General features: G+C 39.2%; 2 protein-coding genes across 2 annotated transcripts; both read left to right on the top strand.

Annotated features, from left to right (window-relative positions):
* Positions 1–507: 507 nt before the first annotated feature.
* LOC137131630 (E-selectin-like) lies at positions 508–3,814 on the top strand. Its single transcript, XM_067513142.1, has 10 exons — positions 508–643; positions 790–844; positions 957–1,361; positions 1,546–1,650; positions 1,825–2,016; positions 2,137–2,325; positions 2,438–2,623; positions 2,733–2,912; positions 3,031–3,160; positions 3,279–3,814. The coding sequence occupies exons 1-10, from the start codon at positions 641–643 to the stop codon at positions 3,337–3,339; spliced, it is 1,506 nt and encodes a 501-aa protein (XP_067369243.1). The 5' UTR covers positions 508–640; the 3' UTR covers positions 3,340–3,814.
* Positions 3,815–5,336: 1,522 nt separating this feature from the next.
* Positions 5,337–8,076, top strand: LOC137131631 (L-selectin-like). The gene is given in 9 exon segments (XM_067513145.1): positions 5,337–5,475; positions 5,622–5,676; positions 5,789–6,193; positions 6,378–6,482; positions 6,657–6,769; positions 6,771–6,849; positions 6,969–7,157; positions 7,301–7,430; positions 7,549–8,076. Coding segments are annotated over 9 exon segments (1,140 nt in total). The 5' UTR covers positions 5,337–5,472; the 3' UTR covers positions 7,610–8,076.
* The last annotated feature ends 5,152 nt before the right edge of the window (positions 8,077–13,228 follow it).

Here is a 13,228-nt window from a genome sequence, read left to right as displayed (position 1 = left end):
TAGTAAAATACAAGTACAAATCCATCTGAAATACTTTTTTCATGTAGAAGTCCAGCATTTAAAATGTTATATATATAATGGAAAGCAGCAAAGAAACAGAAATATCATTCGCTTGTTAAAGTATATATAATACATATGATATAATATGTATTATATATTTTTTTTATTATGTTATATATTATGAAGTTGCATCTTAAAAGAAATGTAGTGTGAAAAAATCCAAATATATTCTTTCCAGAAATGTAGTATAGCAGAACAAAATATGCAAGGAAAAGTATAAATTCAATGCTATTTTAAATACAGTAGTCAAGTAAGTATACTCACTAACAATAACATAACCGTTATCTTTTACTAACGTCACTTTTAGTTCCCCCCAAAACAAAGGAATGTGTTTTCATAAATAGATCATAACTACAGAAAAGGAAAGTTCCAAGTTCTCAGGCCGGATGAAATAGTGGTAGAAGGGATGTGGGGAATTCCACTGAATCATATATTGTGATAAGAGCTTCCAGGAAAAGTGGACCAGCCCCATGAGGGTATAAAAGCAGGTTTCTCAACACATCAAGCATCATACCATCCTTTGTTCTACTGAGAGAACATATTAAGAGTCTTCTGCAGGCATTCAGACACACCAATTAAAATGGTGAGTGTAGAGGCATCAATTTAGCAGCAATTCACTTTAGTGATATGAGCCTTTTGGTCTACAATGCACATTTGTTATCAGTTTATCTTAATGTTTCTTTTCTTATTATTTTGTTTTAACACATATTTTGCTCTGAATTATTTCAGACCGGGGGATCCAAGTTCTCTTCTTCATGGATCAGTTGGACTCTTCTTTACTCAAGTGTGTAAATCTAACAGAAAGTGTCCCACTTTCCTCTTTTCTTTATATATTTGTTTAATTATTCATCCTATCACCAAATAATATAATGTGTGTCTCTGTCTTACATCCTCAGTGCTGTGCATGTGGACTACTGTCGAGTGCTGGTCTTACCACTATTCAAACTCCACCATGAATTGGGAAGAAGCTAGAAACTGGTGCAAACAGCACTACACAGATATGGTGGCCATCCAGAACAAGGAGGAAATTGGGCATCTCAACAGCTGGCTGCCAAGAAAAAAGGACTACTACTGGATTGGGATCCGCAAAATAAACAATGTTTGGACCTGGGTGGGGACTAACCAACCTCTGACAGAAGAAGCAACAAACTGGGCAAAAAATGAACCAAACAATGCGAAGAATGGAGACATTGCAGGGGAGCAGGAGGATTGTGTGGAGATGTACATTAAAAGAGATGAGGACACAGGCAAGTGGAATGATGAGAGGTGCACAAAGTCTAAGACAGCTCTGTGCTACATAGGTAAGCAAAGGTCTGAGAATAAGACCTCATTTTAACTTCATTAGTTTTAGTGCATTGTTCATTAGTGGAAAATCTATTGATTTAACAGTTTTAAATACTTAATTTATTTTGTGTTTTAAATGCAAGCTCTTAGGAAATAAAACACTTTATACTAAATATATGAAAATACCTTTTCTTTTTGAAGCTGCCTGTAAGGTTGATTCATGCGTCCATGGAGAGTGTGTAGAAACCATCAACAGCCATATGTGTGATTGTTTTGAAGGCTTTTATGGAGAGAAGTGTGAGCAAGGTAAGAAAGAGCAACAAAGTTTTATCTATTTCAAGTTGACATTACTGTAAGTCACAACAAGGAAATAATGTAATATGTATTAGTATTATTGCAATTTCAAGTAATCATATTAAGAAAAACTACATGTTATATTAGAGCCTAAACTAATCTGTTTTGATGGTCCCATTGTCACAGTGGTCCAGTGTCCAGAGCTGTCACATCCAGAAGGAGGATCCATGATCTGCTCTGATCCTCTGGGACCCACCAGCTATCAGTCCACCTGTGTGTTTACCTGTGATGAGGGCTATGTACTCAGTGGTTCCCTGTCCAGCACTGTGCAATGTGAAGCATCGGGAAATTGGAATACGTCACAGCCGTCCTGTGTTGGTACGCCCACATAGTTTCTGTTTTCACCTTGAAGGATAATTTAAGTTGGTTGTTGATAGTGGAAAGACGTGTTTTTTTATAGACTTTTGTTGACCTCTTTTGTTGCCGTTTATCTTGCAGCTGTCCAGTGCCCTGCGCTCCAGGAGCTAGAGAATGGCTTTGTTAGCTGTGGAGAAGTTGCAAATACGAGGTTCACCTATGGAAACACTTGCAACTTCAGCTGTGCCCCCAGCTATCGCCTGGTTGGACCGACCGAGGCAACATGCACATCAGCAGCTGAATGGAGTCAGAAGATGCCTCATTGTGAAGGTGAGGGCGAATGGAAATGCAATTCCACAGTTAAGAGGAGCTGTTTTCTTTTGTGCTTTTGTGACAAACACATAAAAAATATGATTTTTTTAAACCTTTTTTCCTATATTAGCCATCACTTGCCAGAAGCCAGAGGAACAAGATCAATTGATCATAAATTGTAGCAAATCTTTGACTGAACTGCGGCCAGAGTCCACCTGCAGCTTCAGCTGCAATGCAGGCTTTGACCTGCAGGGAGCAAACACCATCCGTTGTACTGAGGATGGACAGTGGAGCACAGCCATACCTACCTGTGAAGGTAATAAGGAATATTTTCACATTATTTTAAGGTTTTGAGCCAGTGTTGCATGTGTTTCCTTTATATCAGTAATGGTTAACATCCTATTTCTCACTTTCTGTTCTAACAGCTATAAGTTGCCTGATTCTTGAAGCTCCTGAAAATGGCAATATCACCTGCTCAAATCATACGCCGGTATACAACTCTCAGTGCTCCTTCACATGCAATCAAGATTACTTATTAGAAGGACATGAGCTGCTGACCTGTGATCAACATGGCAATTGGACAGGAGAGAGACCCACCTGCAAAGGTAAACAGAAATTAAATAAATATATATTAGGCAAAATTAAATTTAATGTAAGATTTTGGTCAAAGTTTAAATTTAAAAAGTCAAATAATATAATTTTAAAAATACTGTACTTCCACAGCTTCCCTACCTCAGACCAAGAATATTGTCACTGGTGTGGTAGCAGGGAGCGTTTTCTTGTCTAGTTTATCTCTTGCTATGTGGCTCCTGAAACGACTAAAGCAGAAAGCAAGCAAATTTGAACTTAACAGGTAGGATCCAGATTCTTTACTAAATGATTCCTTGTTTTTCCTTTTTATAAGAACAAAGTTTGTTCATAGTTGTAATAATCAACCACAACTCATCTCATTCTTTTGTCTTTTAATACAGCAACTCCTCCGTAGATGTCCCTACAGAAGTCTACAAAACCAGCATTGACAGCCTCATATAGGCCACATTCTGTTCATATTCTTTAAAGACAGCTAAGGATACCTGTGTATATCATATACACTGTACAAAACTGTAAGTGACTCATTAGGTATAGCAATGTGAACAACGAGAAATAGTTTAAAATTATCCATAATGTCAGCTTTTTGGTACCTTTGCACTTATTAATATGATAATGTTATGTGAGGTTTATTAAACCAATGTAAATAAGCATTTCCTCTTTAATATGTTAAGACACATATTTCCTCACAAGGGGAGTTTGATATTGAACATATTGTTCTATGGTTTAATGAACATGCTGGAAAATTGTGTTCGTAAATGTTATGTAACACTGTGGGTAAATTGTCATGTGCTATCAGAACTGTGATTTTGCTTTAATTCCAGTATTTATGTACTATTTATTGAAATGTTTGTTCTTATTTTGTATAAAGCAGAGTTCTTTTTTTAAATTCATAATAAAACCTAAGATCATGATTGGATTTTAGTTTCTGCATTTTTGTACATCATCCATCATATTTATGTAGGAAGTCAGTTCATAAAACATATACTGTACTACTGTCACTAAGGTGATACACAAAAAGTTCAGCCAATGCCACACTAACTTTTTCCCACACTTTGAATGGCTTTTTCCACTGTATGTCAGTATGTAAGTAGATATCTAACATCAGACTGAAGGTGACACATGGGCCGTCTTTCTGTAATTGTTGCAGGTAAAAAGTAAAATGCATGACATGTCAGCACACAGAGAAGGAGTTAATATTGGAAATTGCTGGGACTTTCATGTGTTTTTATATTAGAAACAAATAAAAAGGCTTTATTCCATGATACTGATTACTTTATACGTACAGCCAGTGCACAAGCCATTATGGACAAGTGTTGCCCTTCTAGTCTACATTTTAAAATTGTTAAGATAAAACAAACAAACAAAAACAGAATATGCAATTCATACATTACCTCGGTGGGGAGGTTATTTCTTTGTGTTGGTGCCAATATTCAGTGGAGAGCCCCTCTTTATTTTAACTTATTGTTTGTGCTCTGGGTCTTGTAGTATCTGCCCTTGATCCCACCTTTACCAGATGCTGGTGCTATTTGCCAAAGATTTGTGGATAAGGTGGATAAGTCAATAAATCTGTCATTTAGCAAATCATTCATCTACTGGTCTGTACAGTAAACATCCAGGTATTCTCTGACATTGCTGCTTTGAATATTTAAAGGCCTGAAACCGATCTCTGGTAGCAGCACACTATTACCTTGCTGCACTCTTGGGGTACAATGTTTTAAGATATAAGGACAAATATATGATTTAACTTTTGTTGCAACAATTTAAAAAGCATTTTGTTAAAATATTAAAATACAAATTCTGGGTAAGTGAATTATTATTAAGTGAGTTAAAGAGGTCAAACCTTTTTCCTTTAGACAGACAAGTGGTAATTACAGATTCATCACTGAAAATGACATGGTCAATACTCTTCATCCTTGGTGAGTATTGGCAAATTGATACAAAATACAAGTACAAATCCATCTGAAATACTTTTTTCATGTAGAAGTCCAGCATTTAAAATGTTATATATATAATGGAAAGCAGCAAAGAAACAGAAATATCATTCGCTTGTTAAAGTATATATAATACATATGATATAATATGTATTATATATTTTTTTTATTATGTTATATATTATGAAGTTGCATCTTAAAAGAAATGTAGTGTGAAAAAATCCAAATATATTCTTTCCAGAAATGTAGTATAGCAGAACAAAATATGCAAGGAAAAGTATAAATTCAATGCTATTTTAAATACAGTAGTCAAGTAAGTATACTCACTAACAATAACATAACCGTTATCTTTTACTAACGTCACTTTTAGTTCCCCCCAAAACAAAGGAATGTGTTTTCATAAATAGATCATAACTACAGAAAAGGAAAGTTCCAAGTTCTCAGGCCGGATGAAATAGTGGTAGAAGGGATGTGGGGAATTCCACTGAATCATATATTGTGATAAGAGCTTCCAGGAAAAGTGGACCAGCCCCATGAGGGTATAAAAGCAGGTTTCTCAACACATCAAGCATCATACCATCCTTTGTTCTACTGAGAGAACATATTAAGAGTCTTCTGCAGGCATTCAGACACACCAATTAAAATGGTGAGTGTAGAGGCATCAATTTAGCAGCAATTCACTTTAGTGATATGAGCCTTTTGGTCTACAATGCACATTTGTTATCAGTTTATCTTAATGTTTCTTTTCTTATTATTTTGTTTTAACACATATTTTGCTCTGAATTATTTCAGACCGGGGGATCCAAGTTCTCTTCTTCATGGATCAGTTGGACTCTTCTTTACTCAAGTGTGTAAATCTAACAGAAAGTGTCCCACTTTCCTCTTTTCTTTATATATTTGTTTAATTATTCATCCTATCACCAAATAATATAATGTGTGTCTCTGTCTTACATCCTCAGTGCTGTGCATGTGGACTACTGTCGAGTGCTGGTCTTACCACTATTCAAACTCCACCATGAATTGGGAAGAAGCTAGAAACTGGTGCAAACAGCACTACACAGATATGGTGGCCATCCAGAACAAGGAGGAAATTGGGCATCTCAACAGCTGGCTGCCAAGAAAAAAGGACTACTACTGGATTGGGATCCGCAAAATAAACAATGTTTGGACCTGGGTGGGGACTAACCAACCTCTGACAGAAGAAGCAACAAACTGGGCAAAAAATGAACCAAACAATGCGAAGAATGGAGACATTGCAGGGGAGCAGGAGGATTGTGTGGAGATGTACATTAAAAGAGATGAGGACACAGGCAAGTGGAATGATGAGAGGTGCACAAAGTCTAAGACAGCTCTGTGCTACATAGGTAAGCAAAGGTCTGAGAATAAGACCTCATTTTAACTTCATTAGTTTTAGTGCATTGTTCATTAGTGGAAAATCTATTGATTTAACAGTTTTAAATACTTAATTTATTTTGTGTTTTAAATGCAAGCTCTTAGGAAATAAAACACTTTATACTAAATATATGAAAATACCTTTTCTTTTTGAAGCTGCCTGTAAGGTTGATTCATGCGTCCATGGAGAGTGTGTAGAAACCATCAACAGCCATATGTGTGATTGTTTTGAAGGCTTTTATGGAGAGAAGTGTGAGCAAGGTAAGAAAGAGCAACAAAGTTTTATCTATTTCAAGTTGACATTACTGTAAGTCACAACAAGGAAATAATGTAATATGTATTAGTATTATTGCAATTTCAAGTAATCATATTAAGAAAAACTACATGTTATATTAGAGCCTAAACTAATCTGTTTTGATGGTCCCATTGTCACAGTGGTCCAGTGTCCAGAGCTATCACATCCAGAAGGAGGATCCATGATCTGCTCTGATCCTCTGGGACCCACCAGCTATCAGTCCACCTGTGTGTTTACCTGTGATGAGGGCTATTGTACTCAGTGGTTCCCTGTCCAGCACTGTGCAATGTGAAGCATCGGGAAATTGGAATACGTCACAGCCGTCCTGTGTTGGTACGCCCAAGTAGTTTCTGTTTTCACATTGTAGGATAATTTATGTTGGTTATTCATAGTAGAAAGACATGTTTTTTATAGACTTTTGTTGACCTCTTTGGTTGCCGTTTATCTTGCAGCTGTCCAGTGCCCTGTGCTCCAGGAGCTAGAGAATGGCTTTGTTAGCTGTGGAGAAGTTGCAAATACGAGGTTCACCTATGGAAACACTTGCAACTTCAGCTGTGCCCCCAGCTATCGCCTGGTTGGACCGACCGAGGCAACATGCACATCAGCAGCTGAATGGAGTCAGAAGATGCCTCATTGTGAAGGTGAGGGCGAATGGAAATGCAATTCCACAGTTAAGAGGAGCTGTTTTGTTTTGTGCCTTTGTGACAAACACATACGTAAGATTTTGGTCAAAGTTTAAATTTAAAAAATCAAATATAATTTTAAAAATACTGTACTTCGACAGCTTCCCTACCTCAGACCAAGAATATTGTCACTGGTGTGGTAGCAGGGAGCGTTTTCTTGTCTAGTTTATCTCTTGCTATGTGGCTACTGAAACGACTAAAGCAGAAAGCAAGCAAATTTGAACTTAACAGGTAGGATCCAGATTGTTTATTAAATGATTCCTTGTTTTTCCTTTTTATAAGAACAAAGTTTGTTCATAGTTGTAATAATCAACCACAACTCATCTCATTCTTTTGTCTTTTAATACAGCAACTCTTCCGTAGATGTCCCTACAGAAGTCTACAAAACCAGCATTGACAGCCTCATATAGGCCACATTCTGTTCATATTCTTTAAAGACAGCTAAGGATACTTGTGTATATCATATACACTGTACAAAACTGTAAGTGACTCATTAGGTATAGCAATGTGAACAACGAGAAATAGTTTAAAATTATCCATAATGTCAGCTTTTTGGTACCTTTGCACTTATTATGATAATGTTATGTGAGGTTTATTAAACCAATGTAAATAAGCATTTCCTCTTTAATATGTTAAGACACATATTTCTTCACAAGGGGAGTTTGATATTGAACATATTGTTCTATGGTTTGATGAACATGCTGGAAATTTGTGTTCGTAAATGTTATGTAACACTGTGGGTAAATTGTCATGTGCTATCAGAACTGTGATTTTGCTTTAATTCCAGTATTTATGCACTATTTATTGAAATGTTTGTTCTTATTTTGTATAAAGCAGAGTTCTTTTTTTAAATTCATAATAAAACCTAAGATCATGATTGGATTTTAGTTTCTGCATTTTTGTACATCATCCATCATATTTATGTAGGAAGTCAGTTCAGAAAACATATACTGTACTACTGTCACTAAGGTGATACACACGGGACAAAAGTTCAGCCAATGCCACACTAACTTTCTCCCACACTTTGAATGGCATTTTCATGACAGGTTAAAATTCATGACATGTCAGCACACAGAGAAGGAGTTAATATTGGAAATTGCTAGGACTTTCATGTTTTTTTATATTAGAAAAAAATAAAAAGGCTAGCCAGTGCACAAGTCATTATGGACAAGTGTCTCCCTTTTAGTCTACATTTCAGGATTGTGAAGATAAAACAAACAAAAAAACAAACAAACAAAAACAGAATATGCAATTCCTAAATTACCTCGGTGGGGGGGGGGGGTATTTCTTTGTGTTGGTGCCAATATTCAGTGGAGAGCCACTCTGCAGCACCTCTGTAGAGGTGATCTTACTCGAATCTAACGCTCCTGACTCTTCAGCACATACTTCACTCCAGAGATTATTGTTAGACAAACATTGAACATTTATTGTACTTGCTTCTCAACGTAGCCAATGACAAATCAATTGTACATACAACTTTAAGCACAGTGATCTCACAAGCACGCTCACTAGCTGTTTCATCAAACAAGCTTCCCAAAGTATGTCTGAACTCAAAGGACTTGCAGGACTCGTAGAACTCGGTAAGAAACCGTGTGCCTCTACAGCTACACACAGAACCCTTCTCTTCTACCTTGTTGCGGTCCACACCTTTCTTGTAGTCAGAGTTCCTCTGCTCCAGTTACTGTGTCACGTCTGTACCCTCCAGTAGCTGAGCTGAACCCTCTTGCTATCTTGTACTCATTTCCTCTGCTTCAGTTACTGTGTCACGTTTGCACCCTTCAGTAGCTGAGCTAAAACTGAATCTCTCCTTAACAAACCCTTAGCATTGCATTGTTTCCTTGACCACTGGTCAACAAACTCTACATAGGCAATCATCAAAGGCAAACTATCAAAGCCATATGATGTCACTAAAGACATCATCAGTACATGGACACATGACAAACACACATTACATAAACAATTACATCTCACACACACAGCAAACATTACATAAAACAAGTAACTAAACTAACCCCCTTGGTTGGCTCATACACACCCGGGCCCTAATTGTGCTCCAATATCAGACATTTAATGTTGGAAACAATTACTAAATTACTTTGCATAAAACCAAAAACAGTAATACAATAATAAAACAATAATCCATAAACATCATGACTATTCTTCTATGGTGTTCTTTCTTCTGGTGCCAGAGGTTGCCAGCACTTAACACACCGTTGGAGTCAGTCTTTACCACTGTCTCACTCTGATTCCTGGAGAAGACAGACCTTGGTTATGGGTCTATCGAACTCGTTGGTCCTCGTCTTGATACGAACCTGACGGACTAAACCTCGCTCATCCTGTATTGTGTGGATGATCCTGCCAATCACCCAGGAGTTACGAGGCGCTGACTCATCCACAATCAACACAATGTCCCCAGCAACAAAATTACGCTTTGCATGTGTCCATTTTTGCCGCCTTTGAAGCTCAGGTAGATATTCTTTAACCCAACGTTTCCAAAAGAGATCAGCCATATACTGGACTTGTCTCCATCTACGGCGGCTGTAAAGATCATCTTCCTGGAAAACTCCCTGAGGTATCGAAGGCTGGGTTTTTAGGAGGAGAAGGTGATTTGGCGTCAAAGCTTCCAAGTCATTCGGATCATCCGAAGGTGTAGTTATTGGCCGACTATTTAAAATGGCTTCCACCTCGCAGAGCAATGTCTGCAGACCTTCTTCATCCAAACGTTGATCCTTCAATGTAGCGCTGAGTACCTTTCTAACAGATCGAATTAGACGTTCCCATACCCCTCCAAAATGTGAAGCAGATGGAGGATTAAACATCCATTTGATACCACTCTGAGTCAGCCTATTTTCAATTTTTGACATGTTCCACTCTTCTAGAGACCTTTTGAGTTCTCTCTCAGCACCAACAAAGTTTGTTCCATTATCTGAGTGAATTTCTACAACTTGACCTCTTCTTGCAATAAAACGTCGAAGTGCATTAATGAATGAATCCGTGTCCAATGACGCTGCCACCTCTATGTGAACAGCTCTGGTGGCCATACATGTGAATATGACACCATACCTTTTTGCAGTTGTTCTTCCTCGTTTTATAGTAAAGGGACCAAAGCAATCGACACCTGTTCTAGTAAACGGTGGTTCATCAGGTAAGACCCTACTAAGAGGGAGGTCTGCCATTTGTTGCCGCCCAGTTGCTCCATGTAATCTTCGACAGGTGCGACAACTGGATAAAATCTTTCTGATTGCTGAGATTGCATTTGGTATCCAGTATCTTTGACGCAAAGTAGACAAGACATGGTTGCGACCACCATGGCCTATTCGTTCATGGATGTCCTGCAGTATAAGCTGAGATACTCGATGATTTTTAGCCAGAATAGCGGGATGCTTGGACTCCTCAGGCATGGCAGCTCTGCTGAGCCGTCCACCTACGCAAAGAATTCCATCCTGAAGCACTGGATTTAGTCTATGTATGTGACTGCTCCTTTTTACTGCTTCCCCTTTTAGCAGAGATTAGATTTCATCCGGAAAGCTCTTTCGCTGGCAATGACGAATTATGTCTACCTCTGCTTCCTTGAGCTCATCCACAGTTAGGTTCTTTTTCCTTGTCTTGTAGTTCAGCCTTTTCCTTCGAAGCTGGATATTTTGGACGGTATTTTGTAACAGCCCCTTTCTTCTTCTGGATGATGTTAGAAGCATATCTTTCAATCTCAGAAACCACGCCACGGCCCGTTTTAAGCGTGTCCATGATGAGTAGTACTCCATCAACCTTTGCACTATGTCAGTGCTTTCTTCAACTGCAAGAACATTCACCGTGACATTTCTCTTCACTTCAGGATCGGCTACATCCAGATCAATCTCTTCAGAGTCTGGGTTCCGTGGCCAATTCCCGACTGCCTGTGTAAGAAAGTCAGGTCCGGACACCCACAGCTTGTTTCGCAGAAAGGCCTTCACTTTCTGTCCCCTTGATGCACCATCTGCCGGATTAAGTTGAGAGTTTACATAGCGCCACTGAGAGACTGTTGAGGTCTGCTGAATCGCTGACACCCGGTTAGCTACAAACGTACGAAACCTTGATGTTTCGTTGCTGATGTACTTTAGCACTGCTGTACTGTCAGTCCAGTACACAGAGTCTTCCAGTGGTAGTTCCAACTCATTCTTTAGCATTTTGTCTTTACGAACTGCTAAGGTTGCTGCAGTAAGCTCCAGACGAGGGATAGTCATGGGTTTTAAGGGGGCAACCCTTGCCTTTCCCAACACAAAGGCGCTATGAGCTTGATTACTGATGTTACGCTGGACCAAGTATGTTACTGTCCCATAGCCATTCTCACTAGCGTCTGCAAAATGATGCAGTTGAGCGGACACAGTTTGACCAAAGTTTTTTGGCTTAAAACATCTCTCAATTCCAAAGTCAGTTAGCTCCTCAAGACCTTGCACCCACTGAGACCACATTTGGGCGAGATGTTCAGGCACTATTTCATCCCATCCCAACTTCATTCTGCAAAGCTCCTGCATAATGTTCCTAGCATATAAATTCACAGGTGCAAGCATTCCCAATGGATCGTACACTGAGCTCAACATGGATAGAATCCCTCTTCTTGTGGGGGGCTTACTTTGAATAACGACCCTGAACTTGAACTGATCAGACTGAATGCACCATTGCACGCCCAATACCCTTTCTACTGGAAGTGCATTTTTGTCCAAGTCTAGGTCCATTATTTCTGTCGCTTTCTCCTCCTCTGGAATGGCTCCTAACACCCTCCTATCATTGCTGATCCATTTGTTTAGCCTAAAGCCACCCATCTGACACATAGTTTTCAAACTGTGGTAAAGAGACTCAGCTTTTTCGACAGTCTCCACCGACTTTAGACAGTCGTCTACATAGAAGTTTCGTAGCACTGTGTTTACTGTGCAGTCATCGAACAGATGTGTATTGTCCTCTGCGCATCGGCGGAGCGCATAACTAGCACAACTGGGTGAGGAAGTGGCTCCGAACAGATGTACCTCCATCCTGTATTCTGCCATTGGTCGACTAACATCACCGTCTGGCCACCATAGGAATCTGAGTAGATCAGCGTCGGCCGACGAGACCTTTACCTGGTGGAACATGGCTTCCACATCTGCTACTATTGTTACTGGTTCCTGACGAAACCTGGTTAGAACTCCAATTATTGTGCTGGTAAGATTAGGTCCTTGAAGGAGTTGCTCATTCAAAGAGGTTCCCTGATATGACGCGCCACAGTCAAACACCACACGAAGCTTAAGCTTTTTAGGGTGGTACACCCCATGATGTGGAATATACCAAACTTTCCCATCACAACGGCCAAGGTCTTCAATTGGAACCTTTACCGCATATTTCTTGGTGATTGTATCATTCATGAAGGTAATATAATCTGCCCTGAATGATGTATTCCTGAGAAACTTCTTCTTCAGAGTTGTAGCACGTTGTTCTGCTACGGCCCGGTTGTTTGGCATTTTAATGTTCAACTCCTTTAATGGGAGATCAAGGCAGTAATGACCGTCTACCAACCTAGCAGATTGTGTCATCCTCTCCATGAACAGACGATCCGCCTTAGACATCTCATACTTTTCCTCTTGCCCATCCTCGGGAAAGTCATATTTAAACTGTTGTTTCCACAGGTCTTCCAGCTTGGCCACAGATACACGATTTGACACGGCTTGCATTATTTCATTCCTGCTTGTGTTGCAACCATCCACCTTTAGTGGCCCATTGACTGTCCAACCCAGTATGGTTCTGACTGCAAAGGGCCCATCATCGACACTAGGAATAACTTCCTTTGGTTCCATCATCTTGGCAGCATCAGTTCCAATCAACAGTCCTATGCCTGCATCAATGAGAGGTACTTGTACTCCTTTAAGATGTGGCCATTTATCTATATCTTCTTGTCGCGGGATGTTATTCTTGCTTACGGGAATAGCCTTTTGTGAAAACACCTCCTTTAGCTCTGTGAAGGTATTTGAGTTCAGGTGGCCTACCTCCAACTCTGTCACCATAGTACTGGTCAGAACCTT

Source organism: Channa argus, chromosome 8, assembly GCF_033026475.1.
Source record: "Channa argus isolate prfri chromosome 8, Channa argus male v1.0, whole genome shotgun sequence".
Classification (NCBI taxonomy): Eukaryota; Metazoa; Chordata; class Actinopteri; order Anabantiformes; family Channidae; genus Channa; species Channa argus.
This window is presented reverse-complemented; position numbering and strand designations above follow the sequence as displayed.